The sequence below is a fragment of the Triturus cristatus genome, chromosome 4_1 (assembly GCF_964204655.1).
Source record: "Triturus cristatus chromosome 4_1, aTriCri1.1, whole genome shotgun sequence".
In the NCBI taxonomy this organism is placed as follows: Eukaryota; Metazoa; Chordata; class Amphibia; order Caudata; family Salamandridae; genus Triturus; species Triturus cristatus.
In genome coordinates this window covers 281,229,266-281,255,071 of record NC_140585.1, presented here as the reverse complement: position 1 = coordinate 281,255,071, position 25,806 = coordinate 281,229,266, and the positions used below count along the sequence as shown (strand labels likewise).

The window sequence follows — 25,806 nt, the reverse complement described above, 5'->3', positions numbered from 1 at the left end:
AGGCTAACGTTAGATTCTCGCAGGACTTACGTTTGTCACGGAATTTTGATATAAAAAGAGGTGTACGCCAAGGGTGCATCTTGGCCCCCTTTTTGTTCAACCTTTATATCAATAACTTAGATAAAGCCCTCTTATAAACAGGGTTAGATTTTCTGCATGTGGGCCAACACAGTCTCCCTGTACTACTCTATGCAGATGATGCAGTTCTAATATCCAGGACTGCCAGGTGGCTACAAACCCTGCTTGATGCCTTCTCCGCTTTTATGTCGGATAGGGATTTATCCATAAATGATTCGAAATCCTATGTCATGCAAGTGGGGATACGCCCAAAAAAATCATTCTAATTCAGGGTAGGTTTGGCGAAGGTACCCCGCACAGACATTTTTTCATATCTGGGGGTCTCAAACAAAGAAAGAAGGGGGAACTGGTGCTGGTGAATGCGGCCATTTTTAACTCTGCCTCTAAACTGGGATACAGGCCTATTGCAGCGCTGCTGAAGATTTACCAAGCGAAGAGCGTAGCAACCGCTTCGTATGGAAGCGAAATATGGGGCATGTCCCCACAGATGATCTTCAGGTAGTCGAGAACACCTTCTTGAAGCGCCTACTGGGTGTTCCTCGTGGCTTGTCTAACACGGTGATACACAAAGAACTAGGGGTGCCTTTTTTAAGTGACATCTTGGCACTCCGTCCTCTAATGTTCTGGTTAAAAACCTGGTTGAGTGAGGGATTAACGCTGACTCATTCCATTTTAAAAGACTGTATGACCCTTGACCGCGCGCTCAGTATACCATGGCTCAGATATATTAGGAGCAGTTTTGCAAGGTTAGGACGAGATGAATTGTACATCAACCCCGAACTAATAACTAAGGGCTATATGTATGAAGCCAAATTGCGATCGCAAATGCTGAAATTCTGTGAATTTCAGCGTTTGTGATCGCAATTCAGGCAGTATGCAATGTAGCACACAAAAACCCACTTCCAAAATAAGGAATCGCAAAATTTGCGATTCCCTATTTTGCAAATGCATTTAAGGAATCCCAAATTGCGATTCCTTAAATGCAATGTAGGGAGCACCCATGTTGTGTGATTTTGGCTTAAGGAATCGCAAATTATCACCAACTTCAGGTTGTTGATAATTATTGATTTCTTTGAAAAATGCATATTTCTGCATTTTTCAAAGCGCCCTGTGGCGCACGTACATGCCAGTGCGCCACATGTGCGCACATGCTTATTTCAGGGGTGGAACAGGGTGTCCTATTGACACCCTTGCAACCTTGAAATTGCATTCTCAATTTGCGATTCTCTAATTGGGAATCACAAATTGAGAACGTCTTCCCATTCATTTCTATGGGCCCTCTAGCCCATAGGAATGAATGGGAAGATACTCCTTCTTTGCGAATCTCAATTTGCGAATCGCAAATAAGGAATATGTAGGATTTGCATAATATTTCGCAAATCCTACATACATTGCATTTTGCGATTCCCTAATTGCGATTCCCTAAAAATCTCAATTTGAGAATTGCAAACACGTTTTTCATACATATGGCCCTAAGAAGGATGTGGGGATAATAAGGGAGTCCTTAGCAATCTAAGGAAACTGGAGGGGATGAGCTGGAACTGCAGAAACCTAGTGTCCGCAAATTTTTAATGATAAAGACAACACCGTCAACTGAGCCTTATCTTCTGGGGTTTTTAACTATTTATGAACGTTTTTTATTGACCAGGTTTTGCCTGGACCTTTTTCACCTCTTGCTTGCTATACCAAGGGAGAGCAGCATAGGCCAGTTGTTAGCACCCTGTGGCTGCGACGGAGAGTCTTCACAAGACTTGCTACACTTTGTATTATTCTGCAAATTTTATGAGGTCCCCCAGAAGTTTTTTATTATTCCAATATTAAGGAGGATGAATTTTAAGCAGGCTCGTCCAGCCGTCCTGTATCTATAATTGCTGAAGGATGAATGTATTTTCTTTGTTCTTGGTTATTTGAAATCAGTGGTGAAGTCCAGGGTCTGTCTTGATTAAACACTAACAAGTGTTAGGGTTTTAAGATTATTTTTAAAATACATATATTTTAGCAAAAGTTATGGGACAGGTTAACCTCGCTGGCGGGTTTCTAAATAAGGGTTAATATTATCTGTATTCGAACTTTGCGCCTAATGATACAGATTACCATGGACCACTGTGGAATGTATTTTTACTAATGACGAATTGTGTTGATATTTTATGAAACCTTGATGTATTGATAACTTTTATGGTTTTATATCATTGAAAAAGAATAAAGTTGATTTGATTTGATATTACTAAAGCATAATGTGATAGCACACTGTCACTGACAAAAAGCTTATTTGCTATTGAAATTGCCTCATACTTTTCCACTAACATGCAGTTTTACAGATAAAACTATATGGTATACAGAGAATAATCTGTAGAAATTGGGTTTCAGCAAAAAATATTTATCATTTGCACATCACCAAGTAAAGTATTCTGATTTCTTTTCATCCAATTAAAATCTTTTTTTAATTTTTATTACACAGTTACAGAAATGGGCGCTCATAACTACTGAAGGGAAATGCTACTTACCAGAATGCATCTGTTCTTGGCATGTAGAGCTGCAGATCTAGGCAGTATGCATAGATTGCCATCTGGTGTTGGGCCCAGATGTTTGCACTTGTTTTGTCCTGGAAAGTCTTTGGAAGTCACGAGGTAGGTGACCCCTCCTTAGGATCATAGTGCGCATGGACATCGGCTCCATCCTCAGATTGTTTTTTCGCCAGCAGGGAAATGATGGAGCTTTGTAAGAAACAGGAAGATGCCCTTGTATGTTATATCTAAATAAGATAATACGGGAACAGATAAAGGAAGCCGGGGAGGCGGGTGGGCGTGTGTAGATCTGCAGCTCTACATGCCAAGAACAGATGCATACTGATAAGTAGCATTTCCGGTTCGAGGCATATGAGCTGCAGATTACACACTATGCATAGATTATATTGCAGTCCCCCTCATCAGCGGCGGACACCAGTATCTGTAGCAGCAGTCTGAAATAGGGTTTTGAGTACAGCTTGGCCCACACTAGCTTGTTGTTTTGATTGCACATCTACACAATAGTGTTTCGTGAACATGTGCGGTGTAGACCATGTAGCTGCTCTGCAGATATCATCTAATGGAATGTTCCCTAAAAATGCCATAGAAGCCCCTATTTTTCTTGTAGAGTGCGCTCTATGAGGAACAGTTAAAGTACGTTTTGCTTTGTGGTAGCAAATTTGTATGCATTTAACAATCCATCTGGCTATCCCGGACTTTGATATGGGATTGCCTTTGTGTGGTGGTGAGAAAGAAATGAAAAGTTGTTATGTCTTTTGAAAAGGTTGTGTTCTCTCAATGTAATAGAGCAATGCTCTTTTAACATCTAAAGTATGTAGAACTCTTTCTGCGACTGTGTGTGGTTGCGAGAAGAATACGGGCAACTCCACAGAGAACAACCTTATTGTGATGGATTTGTAAGAAAGGTTCCTGAATAGTTAGTGCCTGTAGATCACTAACTCTTCTTAGAGAAGTTATGGCCACTAGGAAAGCAACCTTCCATGTTAAGAATTGTAGCTCACATTTATGTAGAGGTTCAAAGGGAGGTCCCATTAGTCTTGTGAGAACGATGTTTAAATTCCACACAGGTGAGGATGGAACTCTGGGATGAATTATCCTTTTGAGTCCTTCCATAAAGGCTTTTGTTAGGAGGTGGTTCTGACACTATGGGCGCCCGGATTTTTCACTTTGTGAGCACCTAATTGATGAGCTTTTACTGTGGGGGAGCCTCATAAGTTGGGACTCACCCACAGTAAACTCAGGATGTAAGAGACTGCATGGGGATTATACTGGTGTCCCCCTGGCTTGACCAGGCCACTGCGCAGCAGCTGGAGTAAGGGACACCGGGCTGGTAACATGCAGACACATGTGTACAAGCGTGTGCACACATGTACGGGCTGTGCAGGGGAGATTCCTAGCGTGCGCAGTCCAGGAGCAGCTACAAAGTGAATGGTGTGGCAGGACTTATGCAGTATTGGGTGGTGACATGGAATCGGCTTTATACACTGGAAATAAACATGCCAGGGAAAGTCAGTGTGTCTTACTGTTTTTTTACTTCATTATTCCCCTATGGGAATGTGGAGCCCATGGGCTAGATTAACTTCCATTAGGCCTACAGATTCCAGACACGCACTTAAGTATACTGTAGCGGATGTGAAAAGAAGTATTCCGCAGAGTCCAAAGTCATATTTGTACTGCTTTTGGGTCATCCAGAACGGTCATATTTCTCTGAGCCAGCCATGACCAGACCCAGGCTGAGGGATGACCTCAGCTGGATGGATTGATAACCTTTCTTCCACAAGCTAGGGCCTCCTCTCCACGAAGAGAAGATGGGGGGGTTACAGGCTCATCCATTAGCAGCTGTCACTGGGTGCCAGGCACCAGGCAGCACCAAGGAGGGAAGGCTGCGTGGGGGAAGGGGCTTCAGAGACATGTGGCCAGAGACCCTGGACAACGCCATTTTGAACAAGCCCAGAGGCTGGACAAGAAGGAGGGAGCAGGGGCAGAGGAGTTGGCCTAACGGTTAAAGCGCTTGACCTCGGACCTGGGGGAACTGGGTTTGAGTCTCGGTAACGACGCTAAACATCCTGTGATTCTGGGCAAATCTCCCTCACTTAATCTCCCCATGCCTAACAAAAAAAATGAATGTGTGTCCTCATGTAACGTAACTGGTGCTATGTAAAGTGCTCTGATACCTGATTGGATTTGGGTCAAGTTTGCGCTATATAAAACTCTGCAAAAAAAAAAGGGGCAGGGAAGTGATGTGTCCCTGTTTGATAGGACCAACAGAGACTTCCTGCCAACCCTCTACTCAATTTTTAAAAAGTGCTTGCACAGGAAGAGAAGCTCTCTCTGGGGTGTGGTCTGCTGTGGCTGAAGGTGCTGGAGCCTGGCGCAATGGGCAGGTGGAAGGAGAGACCCCCTGACTGCTCCCAGTACCCTATCAGCACCAGAAGAAGAGCCCAGGACCGGTGCGCAGAAGCCGGGGCCTCTGCGCAGGGAGAAGAAAGACCCAGGAGGAGAGCCAGGTGAAAGGCTGGCGCAGGGAGCCAGTGAAGACCGCTCCCTGCAGCATGCACCCTCTTGGAGACCCAGAGGGTGAAGGAGAGTGCTCCCAGTGGCTGGGGGGCACCACCAGGAGCAAGAGGATGCGCAAATGGAGAAGATCTGACCCCTGGGGGCTGAGATATGCCGCCCAGAAGGTACTCGACCTTTGATGGGACCAACAACGAAGCACGTGGGGCTATGCCGCCGGTTTTGTAACTGTTCCAGGGGTGTGTCAGATCCCGGGGGCTGCCCCTCAAGGAAGGAAAGTCGGGGTGCGCCACCGCGCACCCCATGAAGGTACCCCCGCGGGGTGCCAGGAGCCCACCCTGGCCTCCACCGAAAAATGAAGACGGGGAGCGCCGTTGTGCTCCCAGTGAAGGTGGCCCTAGGCGGGGCGCCAGGAGCCCACCCTGGCCCCTGCCGATGCGGAATGAGGGGGAGCGCCGTTGCGCCCCCCGAAGATGTTCGGGGACCCGGGACCCCATCCCCGGGTCCGAGTGTGGAGGAGGTGGGGGGAAGAGCCGTTGCACCCCCCCTGAAGAACCACTCCAGAGCGGACGCTGCGTGTCGAGAAGAGTCGTGCCGGCTCTCACGGCAGCACACAAGGGTGCTGGCCAGACGGGGAGCCGGCGGGGGCAGCCGGGGGTGGGCTCCCCGGGCTGCCCTCCATCACGGAGGCATGCGGGGGTTCCGGGTGGGACTGGGACCATGAACATGAAGAGTGAGGTGCGAGGGGCCCGGGCCCCAGGAACCCGAAGGAGCAGCCGGGGGTGGGCTCCCCGAGCCGCCTACCATGACCTTGGGGTCCGGGTGGGACCGGGCCCCCCAACGAAGGGGGAAGATGCGTCAAAGCCGCCGGCACCACCAGCGCGGCTCTCCCCGGCACAGCGGGAGAGCCGCTCATCTATTATGCATAAGAAGGAGCCTGAAGCGCCCCATAATGCCTTGCAAGGCATGGGGAGAACATCGTTTTTGGTGCCTGGTGGCCCCCAGAGGAGTGGGTCACCCTCATGTGTGAAAAGAGGTGCAGGGGGGCTGCAGGAGCAACGCAGCCTCCCCCAGCATAAAGAAGAACAGTCCACCCAGAAGTTTCACGGGGCATTTGAAAGAATAACCCCTCAAGGGCTCAGACAGCATTTAACACTTTCTGGGCTGGAACTTATGTTCTACAGCTGAGGGTGTACTACGAAGTGCATCATGGAGTGAAGGGCTGAGATGAGGATGTCTGGAGAAGGGCATCCCCTGGAGGTGAAGTGGTGTAATTGCACCGAAATGCATTTACTAATGGTTATTTATTTTAGAGGGACTGAAGTTCATGTGTTTAATGTGATGTGCTGGTGTAAGGTGATGTCATAAGCCAAGTGGGGTTATGTTGCCAGACTTTCCAGCTAGGGTGTCTTGCTGGATATGCATAATCCTGTGATTTCATCTGTGATGCCTTTAGGGGTTGTCATTGCAATGCATTCTAATGATCCACAAGTGTGCTTAAACATGTATTCTTGCTGCTGCACTTAGGTGAAGACCCCAGACTGCTACCCTTAAGATATAGAGGTGCATACTTTATGGTCAGTAGGACATGCTCAGTCAGGGTTATACGTCACCAAGGCAGGGTTACCTATTTTAAATGCTTGTTGAGATAATGGGGGGGGGGAGGGGTCACCACTGGGATGGTGCTAGTGCGCCAGGCCCTCGCCCCAGGCTATGTTCAACCAACTGCATTGGGGGCAAGATTATGTGCATACATGGGAGTGGTGGTACTAGACCCCACCCCCCCTGCTGGTGGGGTGGAGATGTTATGCAATGTCACAAAGTAATTCTAACAGCTTATGTATATTTGTAAATTGGTGCATAGTATTGAGTAGTGTATGTGTTTAATAAATGTACTCTTACTTTTCTAAAGCAAAGTACAGACTGGACAATCAATTATTGAGTGTTATTTTTGCGCACCTGCAAATGGTGATTACAAGCCCACACCACCTCCCTTGAGTAAGCCTCAGACTGCTCTGCAACGCTCCCCTCTGAGAGTCAGGCGCTACAATTGGGTGTTTGGTTCCCAGTGAAGGACAAATGTAGTCATGTTACTTGTGCAGGCCTCACAGATGCTACCTCGTTTTCCAACAGCTTTGATGGCAGATACCCTGAATAGTGATAAATGTTGTCTATTTTGTAGATATGCTGCTATGGCAGCAAGGTGTAGCCTTATAGACGTATAGGCTAAGTTGCACCTTCGTAGGTGTAGTAGGTAGCTTATGATGTGTTGTATAGACACATCTAGGTGATTGATGTTATTGTTATGACAATATATCACAAATCGTTTCCACTTGGCTGCATAGCAGGCTCTAGTGGTAGGGCGTCTAGCTTCCTTAATGACGTTCATACAGTCAGGAGGAAGGTTAAGGTAACCGAATTTCAAGGTTTCAGGAGCCAGATCGCAAGGTTAAGCTGAGCTGGGTCCGGGTGTCTGCTCACTCCACGGTTCTGGGTTAAGAGGCGTCGTGAGAGGTGTAATCGTTGGTGCGGAACTACTGACGGTTCCAGCAATGTGGTGTACCACGGTTGTCTGGCCCAAGTTGGAGCAACTAGAATGAGAGTCAGTGAGTGTTGCCGTAGTTTGCGCACCACTAGTGGTATGAGTGGGAGTGGTGGAAAGGCGTACGCAAATCTGCTTGACCACTTCATCCATATCGCATTGCCTTTGGCCAATGGGTGTGGGTATCTGGCGGCGAAGCTTGGGCATTTGGCATTTTCGTGGGTGGTTGCCCCCACATTTGAAAGAATGGTTGAAGAACTTGAGGATGAAGTTCCCACTCGTGGATCTGTTGCGTTTGACGATTTAATAGATCGTGTTATGCCCTGCATAGTACTTTCATATCTTGCAGTTTACCAGTCCACGTGCTGCTCAGCCACAGTGTGTGTTTGGAGTAGAATGTTGAGAATGCTGTGATGCGTGGAATGTTGGGAGTCTGACTGAGTGAGGTATGACAGTTACAGATGGGCTGAGCAGCAGGCAGGCTGCTCCTGGTGGGCTTTGCTGTGGCATAGGACCAAGGGCTGACTACTGGGCTAACCTACATCATTACTACCTGTTTACCTGGACTACCTGTCAGATGTACCTGTGTATCATCTCCATGTACTTGGACCAGCTACAGAATAAAGGTACTTAAGAACTTTACTCGGCTACCAGTATGGTGTTTTGGATTCCTGGGACATGTTGGGCTAGGCGAAAAATGTTCTGAGGTATAGCTCATCTCCATGTGTTCTGTGCTAGCTGAAAGAGCTGCAGAGAGTATGTCCCGCCTTGTTTCTGTATGTAGTACATGGCTGTCATGTTGTCCGTGCGGACTAGGACAGTCTTGCCTGATATTTGTTTTTGGAATGCTTTTAAGGCTAGGAATATGGCCAGTAATTCCAGGTGATTGATGTGGAATAACGTTTGTTGAGGTGTCCACCTGCCCTGCATGGTGTGATGTAATAGGGAGCTTCCCAGCCGGAGAGCGATGCGTCTGCTGTCATGACAATTTGAGGAACTGGCTCTAGGAACAGTCGCCCTTTGGAAAGATTGTTGGTGTTCCACCACGGCAGAGAGCGATGAGTGCAACCGTCTACCAACACCAGATCTGTTAGCTGACCTTGAGCCTGGTTCCATTGGCGTGCTAAGCACTCTTGTATGGGACGCATCTGGAGTCTTGCGTGAGACACTATGAATATGCAAGAGGCCATCATCCCTATGAGCTGCATGAACACTCGAGCTGGAAGAGAGTGATGCGGCTGAAATTTGGTGAGGAGAGCGAGAATGCTCGCTATCCTGGCTGGACTGGGATAGGCTTGCGCTTTTGAGGCGTCTATTGTGGCGCTGAGGTACTGTTGCGTGTGAGAGGGTTGCTGATGAGACTTGGTGTGGTTTATTGTGAACCCCATGTCGTGGAGTAATTGGATAGTCACGTGAGGGTGATGAACACACTGGTTGTACAAGCTGGTTTTTATGAGCCAGTCGTTGAGGTATGGGAAGACGTGAATGTGTTGTCTTCTTAGATGGGCTGCGACTACCGCTAGGCACTTTGTGAATAACCGTGGTGCTGTTGTGACCCCGAAAGGGAGTACTTTGAATTGATAGTGCTGCCCGTCCACTACAAACCTGAGATATTTTCTATGAGCTGCGTGAATGGGGATATGGAAATAGGCGTCCTTGAGATCTAAGGTAGCCAGGAAGTCGCCCTGTGAAAGTAGAGGGAGGACCTGCTGAAGTGTGACCATGTGAAAATGGTCTGATTGTATGTATAGGTTTAGTGACCTGAGGTCTAGAATAGGTCTCAGAGAGCCGTCTTTCTTTGGTATGAGAAAATACAGGGAATAAACTTCCATGTTTTGTTGATGCAGGGGAACTAGTTCTATTGCACTTTTTTGTAGTAAGGAAATTACCTCTTGTTTCAGGAGTGATAAATGTTCTGTTGACATTGGACGCTGTTTCGGTGGAATGTTTGGGGGGTAGAGGTAAGTTTGAGACAGTAACCTGATTGAACTATTTGTCGCACCCACCTGTCTGTGGTGATGTTGGTCCAGACAGGAAGGAACTGTTGTAGTCTTCCCCCGACGTGAGTGGAATGGTCCGGGGGAAGCGGAGGGAAGTCATTGGGCAGGGGTGGAGGCAGAGCGGGTGTTGTTAGTCTTGCCTCTGCCCTTGTAATTGTTACCTCTGTATCCTCCTCGCTGATAACCTCTGGTGAAGGTGGATTGGGTGAGAGCCTTGTAAGAGGTGGATTGGTTATCAGATGAGTAGCCCCTGGAGTTGCCCTTGTAGGATGAGCGACGAAAACAACACCTGGGAGCTTGCGATTGCAAGCCTCCCATTGATTTGGCTGTGTCTGTGTCTTTTTTCATTTTCTCAAGGGATGCATAAACATTAGGGCCAAAATGGTGTTGTTGGTCGAAAGGTTGGTTGAGGATAAAGCTTTGCACCTCAGGTTTAAAACCAGAAAGGCATAGCCACGCGTGTCTGCTCTGGATGCTGTATCTGCCACATCGAGAGCGCACCGGACGGAGGTGTTGGTGATAATTTTACCCTCCTGTATGAGGTTGTTAGCCTTATGTTTGTATTTGTCCAGGAGGTGTTGTAGGAGGGACTCCAACTCATCATAGTGAGCCCTATTGTATCTGGCTAACAGGGCCTGAGTGTTTGCGATGCGCCAAATGTTAGCTACCTGTGACGCTGTTCTTTTGCCAGAGGCGTCTAGGAGTTTAGACTCTTTGTCGGGCGGAGCTGCATCACCTGATGTCTGCGAATTAGTTCTTTTCTAGCATTTGAGACCACCATGGAGTCTAATGGAACAGGGCCCTTAATGTAAGCTGGGTCTGTAGGGGCAGCTTTGTATTTTTTCTCAATTCTAGGATTGATTACTCTAGCCCTGACAGGATCCATAAATACCTCTTTAGCGTGTTTAATAACCCATTCGAGCATGGGTAAAGTGGATGTGGACCTTTGGGTGTTGTCAAAAGTGTCCATTAAAAAATCCTCTTCGACCGGTTCTGTATGTAGGTCAACCCCGTGGTACTGGGCAGCCCGGTGTATCAGCTGATTAAAACCCATGGTGTCTTCTGGTGGGGAAGGCCTAGAGGGGTAGATGTTATCTTGCGGGACATCAGGAGTATTATAGTCATCCCAGGGGTCAGGGGAACGTGGTGGACAGGGGTCCCCTAGTGGCAGGTCGTTGTCACCATCCCCTGTGTCATCATATGTGTCGTCATCGTCTACTGGTGAAGGGGATGGCGTAGGAGAACGAGGTGGTTGGGGGAGGTGGAGGAGGAGGTAGAGGAGGTGGAGGTGGAGAAGGGACCCTAAGAGGTGATGCGGCCATGTCCCTCTTTTTAGGCGGTGGAGCTGGTGCAGGCATGTCCAGTGGTCTTTTCCTGGAACTCAGAGTCAATTGACCAGTTTTAGTGTCTTTAGTTAGAGTTTTTTGTTGAGGGTCTGGTCGAAAAAGCTCTTCTGAAGAAGGTTGGGTGTTCGGTGCCGAGTGTGTCGGTATCGAGGGCTTTTTCGGCGCGGGCTCCGGAGCGGTTTTGGGCTTTGAGCTGTGTGGTTTACCACTCTCTGTGTGCTTCTTCGGTGTCGATGGTTTTTTTGGCTCCGTAGAGTGCGAGTCTGAACTTTTGGGGTGTGGCTTCTTCGTCGGCTCTGAGTGTTTTTTCGGTGCCGGGGAGTCACTGCTTGGTGTCGTCTGTGCCGAGGGCTTCGGGGTGGAGGTAGCGGTCGGCCTGGAGGATGGGTGCGGCTTCTTTTTCGGTGCCGATGATTGGGTTTCGGCGCCGGTGGCAGGCAGACTCGAGCCTGAGTCACCGGATGGCTTGGTAGGCTTCTTTGCTGGGCCTGAGGACGGGGCATGGGAAGCAGTGTGTCGGTGTGCACCTAAGCCCGAAGGTGAAGGTGTCACTGAAGCCTTTGTTGTTGTAGGGAGTGGGTCTGGGTTGACGTCTCTACTTACGACCCGTTGAGCTAGAGTCACTTCTTCGACGTCGGAGTCATTGGCATTCGGAGGTGCTGATGAGGCCTTCTTCGACCCGCTCCTCTGGCACATTGACGCCCTCTGGGAAGATGTCGTCAGGGATCGAACTCGACGAGCGAGCCATGGTCCTTCGAGCTCGTCGATCCCGGATGGTCTTCTTCGAAAGGAAAGAGGCAAAAGCTAGGCAGTCTCTGGCCTCGTGCTCGGGAGAGAGGCAGAAGTTACACACCTCATGCAGATCGGTGTGGGGAAACTTCGACCCACATCGAGGACACATTTTGAAAGGCGTCTTTTCCATGAGCCAGATGCCAAGGCCTTCTTCGGCGACCGGAATCGAAGACGTGTAGAGATGCGCGCCGATTAGGGTTTGCAATCGAGACAATACCGTTGAAAGGGTGAAGGATTGCGCGTCGAAACAGGAATCGGTAACGGTTCCGAACCGGAGCGCGAGAAACACATCCGAGCACGATGGCGGAAAAAACAATCTGAGGATGGAGCCGATGCCCAAGCGCACTATGATCCTAAGGAGGGGTCACCTACCTCGTGACTTCCAAAGACTTTCCAGGACAAAAACAAGTGCAGACATCTGGGCCCAACACCAGATGGCGATCTATGCATAGTGTGTAATCTGCAGCTCATATGCCTCGAACATATATTTTGAAAAGTTTTTAAAGTTTACAAGCTAGCTACATGTAGTGTGTTAGAAAACAAACTGACATCCTGCAGCATTTCATTTCACAATCTTTGTACAGGACAATTTTTCAGACAGTTCACTCTAACTTTGCAGTCAGATAAAGAAAAGTAAACACCAACCTCCAGGATAAAATAAGCAGTACGTTGTAGGAAGACATAAGCTGATATTTGACCTCTGTCTCACAAGCAAATGTTATAAGATTAAAATGAGATTTAAAGGCATATTTATTGCTCATTCGCTTTCTGAGTGAACTGAACACCTGCTCTTTGTCAGCTCTCAGAATGGGTCAGTAGGCCCTAAAAATAGCTCACGCTCCTAAAATATGACTTGCCATAGCAGGTAAGCGAGTAGATTTCGCAAAGCCTGAAGAGAGTGCCCCTTTGAGCCTCTATCCTTGCTGGCCAGTGCTGTTCTAGTGTTGTGTGGCTGCTCACTGCTCCCCTGTAATATTAAGATGACAGCCATAAGCTACCATGACTCCTATGAAGATTTAATAGTAACAGGTCAGGTGATATCCTCTGCCATCATTTCTGAAACACATTATTCATCTAGGAGCTAGGAAAACTGTAATACGTTACCTACATTTGATAGAAATTCCAGAGAGTAATGTTCTGGATCCTCTGAACCTTCTGGATGGAGTGCTGCGGCATGGTCTTTTTGAAGGACTTCTCAATTTCCTTGAATTCCATCGAGTGCTTTCTGACCTCCACCAACTGTAAGACAAAAACATCTTTTGTGAGTCTCCAATCTGGAGGGATGTATTCCACTCATTCACAATAATGCTGACCAAGTCACACCATGGATGATCATCGGCTTATCTACAGCATAAACACCATGACCACAATACTCAGAGCAACTTCTGTGCATGGTGCAGCGACCATTTCAATGTCTTTGTCAAACTCAGAAGAGTGCTGCATAGGTAGGAAGGGCAGAGTAGTAACAGAGATGTTGTAGAAGACCGCTTCAACTGCAGAGTTCTAACCTTTTTATTGTTTATTTTTGTATTTCTTGTCATACAGATGAAAGAAATAAAGACTGATCTCCTGGACTGTGCATTATGACTCTGCCTTTGGCTGTGCAGGCTGCTACATCTGTTCACTATTCCACTGTTTGTTGAAAGGAAAGGATGTCAAGAGCACAGCAGAGTTATGGTGGTTGCATTTAAGAGAATATGCTTTTCAAAACAGTAACCTGTTCTGTTTTTGAGTGATTAACTACATAATTTGTCTCACTCACATAAACTCAAATTAGATGCAGATACAAGACTGTTTCAATTAACCAATCTGCATCCATATGACATGGACTGAACTGCAATTCTCACTGATCACTTAACACAAAATATCAATTTTTAATGCAAATATAATTCTCGTGTTGATCATTCAGTGCAAATCGTTCACCTGTTAGTGCAAATGCCAATGCACAATTGCCCATTCACAGTGCAAAACATGTAATCCAGACTGCTCAACTACTGCAAAAAAGTGAGTTTGAGGAAGAACGCTAGATTATACCTTGTAACCCACGTCGGGTACTGCTGTGCTGTCCCAGTATCCTGGAATCCCTTTGGTTGAAGACGCCGGCTGGTTTGCTGTTACTTTGGATCTGGTGCTTAAAAAGAGAAATGGGATGCTAAGTTAATATTGCTGATGCATCTCCTGAGTATCTCCCCCAATGCATGCTTCAAACATCTTGCTTCTTCATCCCACACAATAAAATTGGCACCTACCCCCATGCCTCTTGTTGTACCTGCTGCTGTTTCCCACTGAACCAAGACCATCTTATGAATGTGTGAATCACAACTGACAAATTTTCATGCAAAGCACATCACTTAGATCCAATCCTGGCCTGTTGCCCAATAGCACTTCACATTTCGGGAATTGTAGTTGGCATTCCTTATTACCAATGCGGGACCTCTTCTTCCAACATGCAAAGGCTTTAAGTTAGAAAACCAGGCCTGGCTGCAGGTGGCATGTGACAAAGCGCCATGTGGCAACGATGGTGTTGACATAGGGAGGACATTGAACGACGCTGAAAAGGACACGGCCCTAACCTTTCCCCAGAGTGTCTCCAGGAACGCCAGGTTTAAGAATATACAATTCCATATCCTTCACAGTGCATACTTGACCCCTGCACAACTCAACCACTATTTTAACACAGCAGACCTGTGGTGCCCTTGCTTTAAGTCAGGGGACGCTGACCTCCCCCCATATGCTATGGTGTTGTCCGGGCCTCAACCCCCTACTGAGGGGTGGTGGGGAGGGGGGAGAATATACTACACTGTGAGATCATCGAACTGCCATCCATATATATTTGGGAGGCCTGCACCCTGGGAATTTTTAATCAATCAATCAGGTGGCTTGTAGAGCGCAACTACTCACCCGTAAGGGTCTCAAGGTGATGGGGGAAACTGCTGGTCCATCGAAAGCACTGCGGTTCAGTCAAAGAGCCATGTCTTGAGGTCCTTCCTGAATTGAGGCAGTGACGGTGATTGTCTGCGGTGGAGAGGCAGGGTGTTCCAGGTCTTTGCTGCGAGGCAGGAGAAGGATTTTCCTCCAGCCGTGGTCTTGTGGATACATGGACAGTAGCGAGGGCAAGTTGGGCAGAGCACAGGTCTATGGTGGATGCGTGGAATGCAAGGTGATGGTTAAGGTACAAAGGTCCAGCATCATGTAGGGCTTTGTAGGTGTGTGTGAGGAGCTTGAAGGTGATTCTTTTGCTGACTGGAAGCCAGTGGAGGTCTCTCAGGTAGCAGGTGATGTTGCTGCGGCAGGCGATGTTGATGATGAGTCTGGCAGAGGCGTTCTGAATGCTCTGCAGTTACTTGAGGAGTTTTTGGGTGACGCCGGCGTAGAGTGCATTGCCGCAGTTTATTCTGCTGCTGATGAGTGTGTGGGTGATGGCCTTTCTGGACTCGATAGTGATCCACTTGAAGATGTTATGGAGCAGGCGTAGAATGTGGAAGCAGGATGATGAGACGGCTTTGAACTGGCATCTTATAGTGAGCGAGTATTCCAGGATGATGCTGAGGTTCCATGCGTGGTCTGAGGGTGGGGGGAAGAGGGGGAGATTCCAAGTGCTGCAGGCCACCAGGAATCGTACCAGGCAGAGGGAGTGGAGCTCATGATGAGGACATCAGTCTTCTCCAAGTTGAGCTTGAGGCAGCTATTCTTCATCCAGGTGGCGACAGCCTTCATCCCATTGTGAAAGTTGCTCTTGGTGACTGTGGGTTCGTTGATGAGGGAAAGAATCAGCTGGCTGTCGTCGGTGTGGGAGACGATGTTGAGTCCGTGCTTCCTGATGATGGTTGCGGGCAGGGCCATGTAGATGTTGAAGAGAGTGTGGCTCAGAGAGGAGCCCTGAGGCGCTCCTCAGCTGATCTCTGTGGGCTCAGAGTAGAACGGTCGTAATCTGACTCTTTGTGTTTGGCCGATGAGGAAGGAGTGGATCCGTTCCAGGGCTTTGTCACGGATGTCGGCGTCATAGAGTGAATATGCTACTTACCAGTATGCATCTGTTCTTGGCATGTAGGGCTGCTGACATTCATATCTGTGCATAGATCGCCGCCTAGTGTTGGGTCCGGATGTTTGCACGTTGTTGTCCTGGAAGAGTCTTCGAAGTATCACGAGATAGGTGACTCCTCCCCTGGACCACAGTGCGCATGGGCATCCTCTCCATCCTTAGATTGTTTTTCGAATTTGTGGCAGTGATGGAGTAGATACAGTAAGTGATGACCATGCTATACAGTAATTCTGAGTGCTGCAGGCGCTACAGGCGCTGGGGAGGAGGGTGGGCGATATGAATGTCAGCAGCCCTACATGCCAGGAACAGATGCATACTGGTAAGTAGCATATTCAGTTCGAGGCATGTGGGCTGCTGAATTCATATCTGTGCATAGAATACATAGCAGTACCTCCTATTAGCGGCGGCTACCCGTGCCAGCTGCAGCAGTCTGAAAAAGAGTTTTGAGAACAGCCTGTCCCACAGCTGCCTGCTGTTTTGAGTGTACATCTACACAGTAGTGTTTGGTAAATGTATGGATAGTGGACCATGTGGCTGCTCTACATATTTCCTGTAAAGGAATGTTTCCCAGGAAAGCCATGGAGGCCCCTAACTTCCGTGTTGGGTGGGCTCTTGGGGGAATCGTTAATGTGCGTTTAGCTTTTAGGTAGCAAATCTGAATACATTTAACAATCCATCTGGCTATACCTGCTTTGGAAATGGCGTTGCCCTTGTGTTGTGGAGAAAAGGCAACGAAAAGTTGTTTTGTCTTTCTAAAGTCCTTAGTTCTGTCTATATAGTACATGAGGGCCCTCTTTACATCTAGTGTATGGAGCATTCTCTCAGTGACATTCTGTGGATTTTGAAAGAAAACAGGCAGTTCGATAGTTTGATTCATGTGGAACTGCGATATTACTTTAGGCATGAATTTGGGGTTGGTACGTAGTACGACCCTGTTTGCGTGAACCTGAATGAATGGCTCTTGAATGGTCAGTGCCTGGAGTTCACTAACTCTTCTTAACGAAGTAATTGCTACTAGGAAAGCTACTTTCCAGGTGAGGAATTGAATCTCACATGAATGGAGAGGTTCGAAGGGTGGACCCATCAGTCTGGTGAGGACCAAATTGAGGTTCCATACCGGTGCTGGTGGGTGTCTTGGGGGAATTACTCGTTTGAGTCCCTCCAAGAAGGCTTTGATGGCAGGCACTCTGAATAAAGAGAGGTGCTGCCTGTTTTGGAGATAGGCTGCTATTGCGGTTAAATGGATACGTATTGAGGTGTATGCCAGATTGCATCGATATAGGTGTAAGAGGTAACAGATAATGTTTTGAATGGATGCGTCAAGCGGGTTAATGTCATTGTTGTTGCAATAAATGACGAACCTCTTCCATTTAGCCGCATAACAAGCTATGGTAGTGGGTCTTCTGGCCTCCTTGATGATATTCATACAGTCAGGTGGCAGGTTTAGGTAGCCAAACTCTAAGACTTCAGGAGCCAGATTGCCAGGTTCAGCTGTTGCGGATCTGGGTGCTGAATTTCGCCATGGTTCTGCGTTAAAAGTGCGGGTTTGATCCGCAGCCTCTGATGCGGCACCACGGAAAGTTCTAGAAAGGTGGTGTACCATGGTTGGCGCGCCCATGTGGGAGCAACTAGGATGAGCGTCAGAGAGTGTTGTCGCAGTTTGCGTGCCACTAGCGGTATTAATGGCACTGGGGGAAAAGCGTACGCAAATCTGCCTGACCAGTTCATCCATATCGCATTGCCCTGTGACTGAGGATGTGGGAACCTGGCGGCATAGCTTTGGCATTTTGCGTTTTCGTTTGTGGCGAATAGGTCTATCTCTGGATGACCCCATTGTTGGAAGTACGGTTGGAGTACTGATGGGTGTAGCTCCCACTCGTGCATGTGGTGGCTGTGTCTGCTGAGCAGATCCGCCATCTGGTTGTCCTTGCCGGGGAGGTGTTCCGCCATGAGGAATATGTTCCTCTGAATGGCCCACTTCCACATGCTCTGAGCCAGATGAGACAACTGTGGAGAGTGTGTTCCTCCCTGCTTCTGTATGTAGTACATGGCAGTCATGTTGTCCGTCCGGATCAACACAACTTTGTTGCACAAGTGTACTTTGAATGCCTTCATGGCTAGGAAGATTGCCATCAGTTCCAGAACGTTGATGTGCATCTTCTTTTGTTGCGTTGTCCATAGTCCCTGCACTGTGTAAGTGAGTACATGAGCTCCCCAACCCTGGAGAGAGGCGTCCGCTGTCAGTATTATTTGTGGAACAGGCTCTTGGAACGGTCGGCCCTTGCAAAGGTTTTGTGGGTTCCACCAATGCAGAGAGTTGTATGCCCGACCGCTCACCAACACTAGGTCTTTTAATTGCCCGTGAGCCGGATTCCATTGACGTGCCAAGCACTCCTGAAGTGGGCGCATATGTAGTCTTGCGTGCGGGACTATGAAGATGCAGGAGGCCATCATGCCTATCAACTGCATGAACACTCGCGCTGGAAGGAAGTGTTGAGGTTTGAACTTTGAGATCAGCAGTTGCATGCTGTTGATCCTCACTAAATTTGGCTGAGCTGTGGCTGCCAGAGTGTTTATGGTCGCGCCCAGGTACTGTCATACGTGTGCGGGTTGGAGATGTGATTGTGGGTAATTTAGTGAGAATCCCAGACTGTGAAGAAGGTGAATGGTGAGGGACATGTGGCTGGCACATTGCTGGGCTGACTTTGCCTGAACAAGCCAGTCGTCCAGGTAAGGGTAGACGTGAATGTGTTGTCTCCGTAGATGTGCCGCCACCGTAGCGAGGCACTTGGTGAAAACCCTGGGTGCTGTTGTCACTCCGAAGGGGAGAACTTTGAATTGATAGTGCTGATCCTGAATAGTGAACCTGAGATATTTTTTGTGTGATGGGTGTATGGGTATGTGGAAATACGCATCCTTGAGGTCTAGTGTGGCTAGGAAGTCTCCCTGACTGAGCAGCGGGAGAACCTGCTGTAGGGTGAGCATATGGAAATGCTCTGAGAGAATGTAGTGGTTGAGGGGTCTCAGGTCTAGTATAGGTCTGAGTGACCCGTCCTTCTTTGGGATTAAGAAGTACAGAGAGTACACCCCTGTCCCCTGCTGGTTGACGGGCACGACCTCTATTGCACCTTTTTGCAGCATACTTAGCACTTCCTGCTGCAATAATGCTAAGTGCTCTACGGACATAGGACGGTGCTTTGGCGGTATGTTGGGCGGAGTGGAGGTTAATTCGAGACAGTAACCGTGCTGGATAATGTCCCTGACCCACCTGTCTGTGGTGATGGCTTTCCAAGTGGACAGGAACCGCTGGAGTCTCCCCCCGACAGGTGTTATGTGGTCGGGGGGGAAGGGAGAGGGCGTCACGGTTTGTTTTTGGGGGAGGACCTGGTGTTGCCGTAACCACGTCCTCTGCCCTTGGTGCTGGAGCCACGATATCGACCTCTGTTGGTTTTATCGTAGGTACTCTGTGTGCCCCCTTTAGTGTATTGCTGCTGTGACCCCTGGCCTCTAGCTGCTCCTCTATTCCCGGGGCGACGAAAGGAGCCACTACGAAATTGCTGCGTCTGCAGTGCCCCGATCGATTTCGCAGTGTTCGTGTCTTTTTTAATTTTTTCGAGGGTAGTGTCAACCTCAGGGCCGAATAAGTAGTCGGGGTTGACTGGCTGATTTAGGATGTTGTTTTGGATCTCTGGCTTGAATCCTGAGATTCTCAACCATGCGTGTCGTCGTAACATGACGCTGGTGTTGATTGCCCTTGCTGCTGTGTCGGCGGCATCAAGGGCGCACTTGATGGATGCATTGGTAAGGAGTTGCCCCTCTCTGATGAGGAGCTCCGCTGCCTCTTTGTATTCGTCTGGCAAATGATGGAGTAGTGATTCTAGCGTGTCGTAGTGTGAACGATCATAACGGGCCAGGAGTGCCTGTGTGTTGGCAATGCGCCAGATGTTTGCGGCTTGCGCTGCAATTCTTTTGCCCGATGTCTCCAGCACTTTGGACTCCTTGTCTGGGGGAGGAGCATCACCTGTTGTTTGCGAATGGGCTCGTTTGCGAGCGTTAGCAATCACCATGGAGTCCAGAGGTAACTGACCTCTAATGTACATAGGGTCTCCGGGTGCAGGTTTGTATTTTTTTTCAATCCTGGGGTTTAGCACCCGTGCCCTAGTTGTTTCTTTGAAAATGTCCTTTGCAGGTTTGAGAACTCCTTTTAACATGGGCAGAGTTTTGACAGTTCTTTCTGAAGAGGCGAAAGTGTCCACTAAGAAGTCTTCTTCAACAGTGTCAGAATGGAGTTCTACTCCATGATTGGCGGCAGCCCGTTCTATGAGGGCATTGAAGGCAGCAGTGTCCTCTGTGGGAGATGTTTTGGCGCTGTAAAGCTGCGTATCCTCGGTATCTGGCGTGGTACCCTGGTCTGTAGGGTCATCCCATGCCTGATCTGGGTCCTGCAGAGGCTCATCAGGATCGACATCCCCAGGGTAGTTGGAATCATCTCCCATGTAGTCCTCTACTGCGTCCGTCTCCGAAGGTGTAGGAGAAAAGGACTGGGGATCCTGATAGGAGGTTTGTAAGCGTTCATACAGAACTGGTTCCAACCCAGCTGGCAATTTGTGCTTGAGAGGTATTCTGTAAGAGTCCAGTCCTCTCTCTGGTGTGATCTTCCGCTTGCGGAGAATTAGTTTACCAGTGTCGGCGTCGATGAATTGCGGCTGTGAAGGCTCAGAGTCTGTGTGTCCAGTAGACGGGGACTGTGTCTGGCGGACACGTGTTCGGATCTCGAACATCTTCGGCGCCGTGGGCGGCGGCAAGCCAAAAGTGATGTTGGTTGGCGCCGCAGGTGCTTTCGGGGCCTTGTGCGTGTCGGGGCCCGACGTGGATCGGAGGGCTGCCTGTTCTCTGATGCGTTGCAACGAGGCCGCGACTTGTTGCACTGAGAACGCAGAAGGCTCTTTGGAGCCGGTCGGCACCGTGGAGGTAGGCGTCGACTGCTTTGTAGCCATGGGGTCAACGATCCGAAGACAGGTATCGACGGTCGATGGAGTCGACGACTTGGCATGTGCCGCTGTCTTCGACGTGGACGCAGATGGACCGGCCATTTTGACTTTGGCGGTCGGGGCTGACGGCTTCGGGGCTGGAGGCTGAGGCGCTTTGGGGGGACCGAGGGCCTTTTTCTTCGGGTCGGTGCCGATATCCGCCGCAGTGAGTTCGGCGCCGAAATCCCTATTACTGCGTTCGGTGCCGACAACCTTTGCTGGCGTTGAAGGAGTGGAGGGCTCCGAGGCCTTCGAGCTGATTACAGCCAGTTTCGCTTTCGGTTTCGGTGGAACTGGTGCGACGATTGGTTTCGGTTTCGTTGAAGGGAATCCAGTCCTCTTCGTTAATAATGGCTCGTGCGGGATGTTCGAGGCCGGGCCCGAAGGCGGGGCCGAAGAACTTTGAGAGTGATCTCGGTAAGGCCCGGAGGCGATCCCTCGACCTGAGCCTTAGAATGACGCACTTTGACGGCCTCCGTATCGACGGGTGGGCCTGGCTCCTCGCTGGAGCTATCTTCTTCGACCCCAAAGGCCTCATCGTAGTCTCCTACCTCGTCGATGACTTCTTCCCGTTGAAAAAGCACTTCATCGTCATCTTCCGATCGGGAATCGTGTTCGGAAGCGGGGCTGGAGTTTACTTCTTCCACGCTCTCTGTGTCCTCGTCCTCGGTGCTGAAGATGTTGGCCGGGGCAGGCGCCGATTGCTGCGCTTCTAAACTCGCCGCCCGTCGATTCCGGAGAGTCTTCTTTGATCGGAATCGGGCACAGGCCATACATTTCGACTCATCGTGATCCGGTGAGAGACATTTGTTGCATACCGGGTGGACGTCGATGTGAGGGTATTTAGCGTGGCATAAAGGACACCGTTTGAATGGAGTCCTCGATTCCATCGTCGATGTAAGTTCGATGTTCGGACCAAACGGATCCGAAAGGCTGGAAGAAGGTTCTAAACTAGTAAACAGGGTAGTCGATACCGAACGGGAACAGTACCGACGAAAACTAAAGGCCTTTTGGCCTTAAACAGAATTTTCCTAACTTGAGCTAAGATAAGCACATCCGAACCCAATGGCTGAAAAAAACAATCTAAGGATGGAGAGGATGCCCATGCGCACTGTGGTCCAGGGGAGGAGTCACCTATCTCGTGATACTTCGAAGACTCTTCCAGGACAACAACGTGCAAACATCCGGACCCAACACTAGGCGGCGATCTATGCACAGATATGAATTCAGCAGCCCACATGCCTCGAACTCTTGAGCATAGGGTGCGGTGGGAAACGGTATTGAAGGCAGCTGAGAGGTCCAGGGGATGAGGGCTGCAGTTCCGCCTCGGTGAAGAAGGGTGCGGACGTCGTTTGTGGCGGCAAGGAGGGAGGTCTAGTGCTATAGTTGTTTCAGAAACCGGATTGGGAGAGGTCCAGGATGCGGTTCGCTTTGATGAACTCAGAAAGTTGAGCGTTAATGGCCTTCTTAATGACCTTGGGTGGGAAGGGGAGAAGAGAGATGGGTCTGAAGTTCTTGAGGTCTATCAGGAAATAGTCAGTACATAATCGCTTCACAGGGCTGGTTCTTTTGCTGGCCAAAAGGACACTTACACTACAATGGAGAGCCCCAAATGCTCCTACGCTGGTGGCATGGCAGGTGCAGAATGTAAATGGGGAACAGCTGAAGGGACGCTAAGAAGAAGCGTGGCACATTCGCAAATGCCCAATTTCCAAAGAGTGGGACACACTTTTGACAAATCTTACACCTCATGTTCCCAGATGATCATCCCCTGTGAACTTGACTGCACTACAAACCTACCTTAGGGAACCCTAGTGTACATTCTCCCCACTATCTCGCCCGTGTACACTCTCCGGCCCCTTTTCTTTTTCTCCTCCTTGGAGCCCATCTTACCTCTCTGCCTATCCTGCTCTTTGTATATTATATATATATAATATCCATTCTTCCCACCGCCATTAACCTTCCCACATTTTTGCCTACCTCTAAGCCTCCTACCCCTCTCCCCCCGCCCTCCAACCTTGAGTTGTGGATTTTATCCCCTAAAGTTGCATTGGTTCTTGTCGTAATGCACTTGGCTTGTAACACATTGTGATATGACAAATATACCCTATGTTTTACCTTTTTGGCACTGACATAATACGACCATGATCAGGATGTTGAGTTTCTGATGGTGTTTCACACTTTATGCTTATTTTTATGATTCCCTATTCTGGGAATCTTCTTGCAAGACTGTGTTTATGTTTCCAAAAAACTCTATAAAAACTTTTCGAAAACAAATATGTGGCAGTTATGCTGTATGGACATATGCTTCCATCACTAGGTAGCACTTCCACCCTACCCTCCTTAGTTCACAGGAAGTAAAACCTGTTCGGACCTTTCTTACTTTACATATGAGATCACTGCTATTTTTGGGAGCTGCGGGACACGCCTGATCATCCCAAAATGGACACTGCTGACGATTAACTGAACTAAGGCATTTAACTTTTTTGCCCTGAATACTAATTAGCCTTCAGGCACAATGAGAAAAGTACTAAGCCAAATACGAAACAGTGACTTTGGGACAAATAAAATTAATTTCTGCACCCAGTGATAAAATGCAGATATTTGAAATTGTGCACTTTTAATGCTTGCCTATCAACCCCATATGATGCAGCCAGGGTTTACTCCAAAATAAGCCTGGACCGCATTCTGTGAAGAACTGTAGCAGAGGAAAATAGAGCACACTGATTTAGCATAATGTTGCAGTGTATAAATAATAAGGAATAGAGTAAGAATTATGTTACTTACCCTGTACGCATCTGTTCTTGGCATGTAGTGCTGTAGATTCACATGCTTTGCATACTCCTGCCATCTAGTGTTGGTTCTCGGTGAGTGCAAGTTGTTTTTCTTCAAATAAGTTTTTTGAGTCATGAGGTCAAGTGACTCCTTCTCTTGGTGATAATGTGCAAAGGCATCGACTCCATTGTTAGACTGTTTTCCGGGTGAGAATGGAGTGCAAGTATCAGTAAAGATATGCCCATGCATATGAAAAGGTAACATGAACTGCAATGGCCACAGGTGTCCGGGGAGGAGGGTGGGTGCATGTGAATCTACAGCACTATGTGCCAAGAATAGATGCTTACAGAGTAAGTAAAATAAACCATGTGTAGCTGTAGATACACATGCTTTGCATAGGCGATAAAACAGTGCACTCCAAAAGCAGTGGCTAACCTGTGGGCAATACAGTTTTGGGGAAAAGTGTATGTAGCACTGCCTGACACACATTAGCTTGTTGGCATGCTAGAAAATCCACACAATAATGCTTAGTGAAAGTGTGTGGTGTAGACCATGAACTGCCTTACATATGTCAGCCCTTGAAATTTTGCTTAGGAAAGCCATGGAAGTCCCTATTTTATGAGAAGATCCATGGTTCTCCAGGTTGAGGTGAAGCTTCTCGTGGGGAACTACTGGCAGTTTGAGTAGTGTTGTGCACCAGGATTGACGAGCCCAAGTGGGACCTACTAGAATTAGGGTGAGAGACATTTGCCTGAGCTTCCGAACCAGAAATGGAACAAGAGGGAGAGGTGAAAAAGGTAGGCAAATATCCCTGACCAGTTCTTCCTTAGAGCATTGCCCTTGGATAGCCGGTGTGGGAACCTGGAGGTGAAGTTTGGGCATTTTGTGTTGTCCGCGGTTGCAGACAGATCTATTTGTGGAAACCCCCACTTGTGGAAGTATGAGAGGAAGACATGGGGGGTGGAGTTCCCATTCGTGGACTTGTTGCCACATCCTGCTGAGGAGGTCAGCAAAGTCGTTGTTGGTTCCCGGGAGGTGTTCCGCTAACTGCTGAATGTTGTGATGTATTGCCCAGCACCAAATGGTCTGACAAAGGCGTGATAACTGTAGAGCGTGCCCCCCCCCCATTTTTGTACATAGTACTTGGCTGTCATCTTCCGGACTAAGACAACATTGCCTATCAGGTGAGGGAGGAAGGCTTTCAATGCTAGGTGAACAGCTTGAAGCTTGAGGTAGTTGATATGAAGACCCTGGTGTTTGGGAGATTCTGTAGGTGAGCACCCCATTCTGGGAGGGATGCGTCCGCTGTCAGAATGATTTGTGGAACAGGGCTGAAGAACGACTGCCCTTTTAACAGGTTTTGTGTGTTCCACCAATGCAGAGACCGATGAAAGGGGCTGTCTATCAATACTAGATCTTCTAACTGATCCTGTGACTGAGATCACTGGGGTGTTAGACATTCCTGCAGTGGACGTATGTGTAATCGTACATATGGCACTATGGTGATGCATGAGGTCATCATACCCAGCAGAAGTATAACTGTTCTGACTGTTAGTTGTTAAATGATTTGAAAGTGTGGTAGCAATTTTTGGAAATTTTTAATACTTGCTGCATTGGGATAGGCTAATCTCACCGGTGTGAGATTAGCCCCAGATATGGCTGAATCTGTAAAGGTTGAAGATGGGTTTTTGTACATTGATGGTAAACCCTAGTTGATGGAGCAGGTGTATGGTGACCTGAGTGTGTTAGCTGCACAGAGGAAGGGTAGTGGCTTTGACAGGCCAGTCATCCATATACAGGAAGACATGGATGTAATGTCTGTGTAGATGTGCTACTACCACTGATAGGAATATGGTGAACACACGGGGTGCAATAGTCACCCCAAATGGGAGTACTTTGAACTGAATATGCTTGGAAGCTATGACAAGCCTGAGGTATTTACGGTGTGCTGGATGAATTGGGATGTGAAAGTAGGCGTCCTTTAAGTCTAGTGCTGATATAAAGTTGCGTTGAATATAGGTCTTTGTCCCGCAGTATTTTTTCCCGCATGGAATCACAACGCGGTATTTACAACGACCGCGTTGTGATTCCGCATACCATTACTCCGCAAGTCGGAACAACGACTTGCGGAGGGGGGGCACTGGATGTTGGCATAGTATAAT

At 48.4% G+C, this 25,806-nt stretch overlaps 1 protein-coding gene across 1 annotated transcript in view; it reads right to left on the bottom strand.

The window, feature by feature from the left end:
• Nucleotides 1–25,806, bottom strand: part of LOC146854276 (protein mono-ADP-ribosyltransferase PARP12-like) — a 220,507-nt gene that overhangs the window by 46,828 nt on the left and 147,873 nt on the right. The window contains exons 10-11 of the mRNA XM_085652062.1: nt 13,832–13,928; nt 12,906–13,036 (exon numbers count right to left, since the gene is read on the bottom strand). Coding sequence (XP_085508188.1) covers nt 12,906–13,036; nt 13,832–13,928 — 228 coding nt within the window. The remainder of the gene's footprint in view (nt 1–12,905; nt 13,037–13,831; nt 13,929–25,806) is intronic.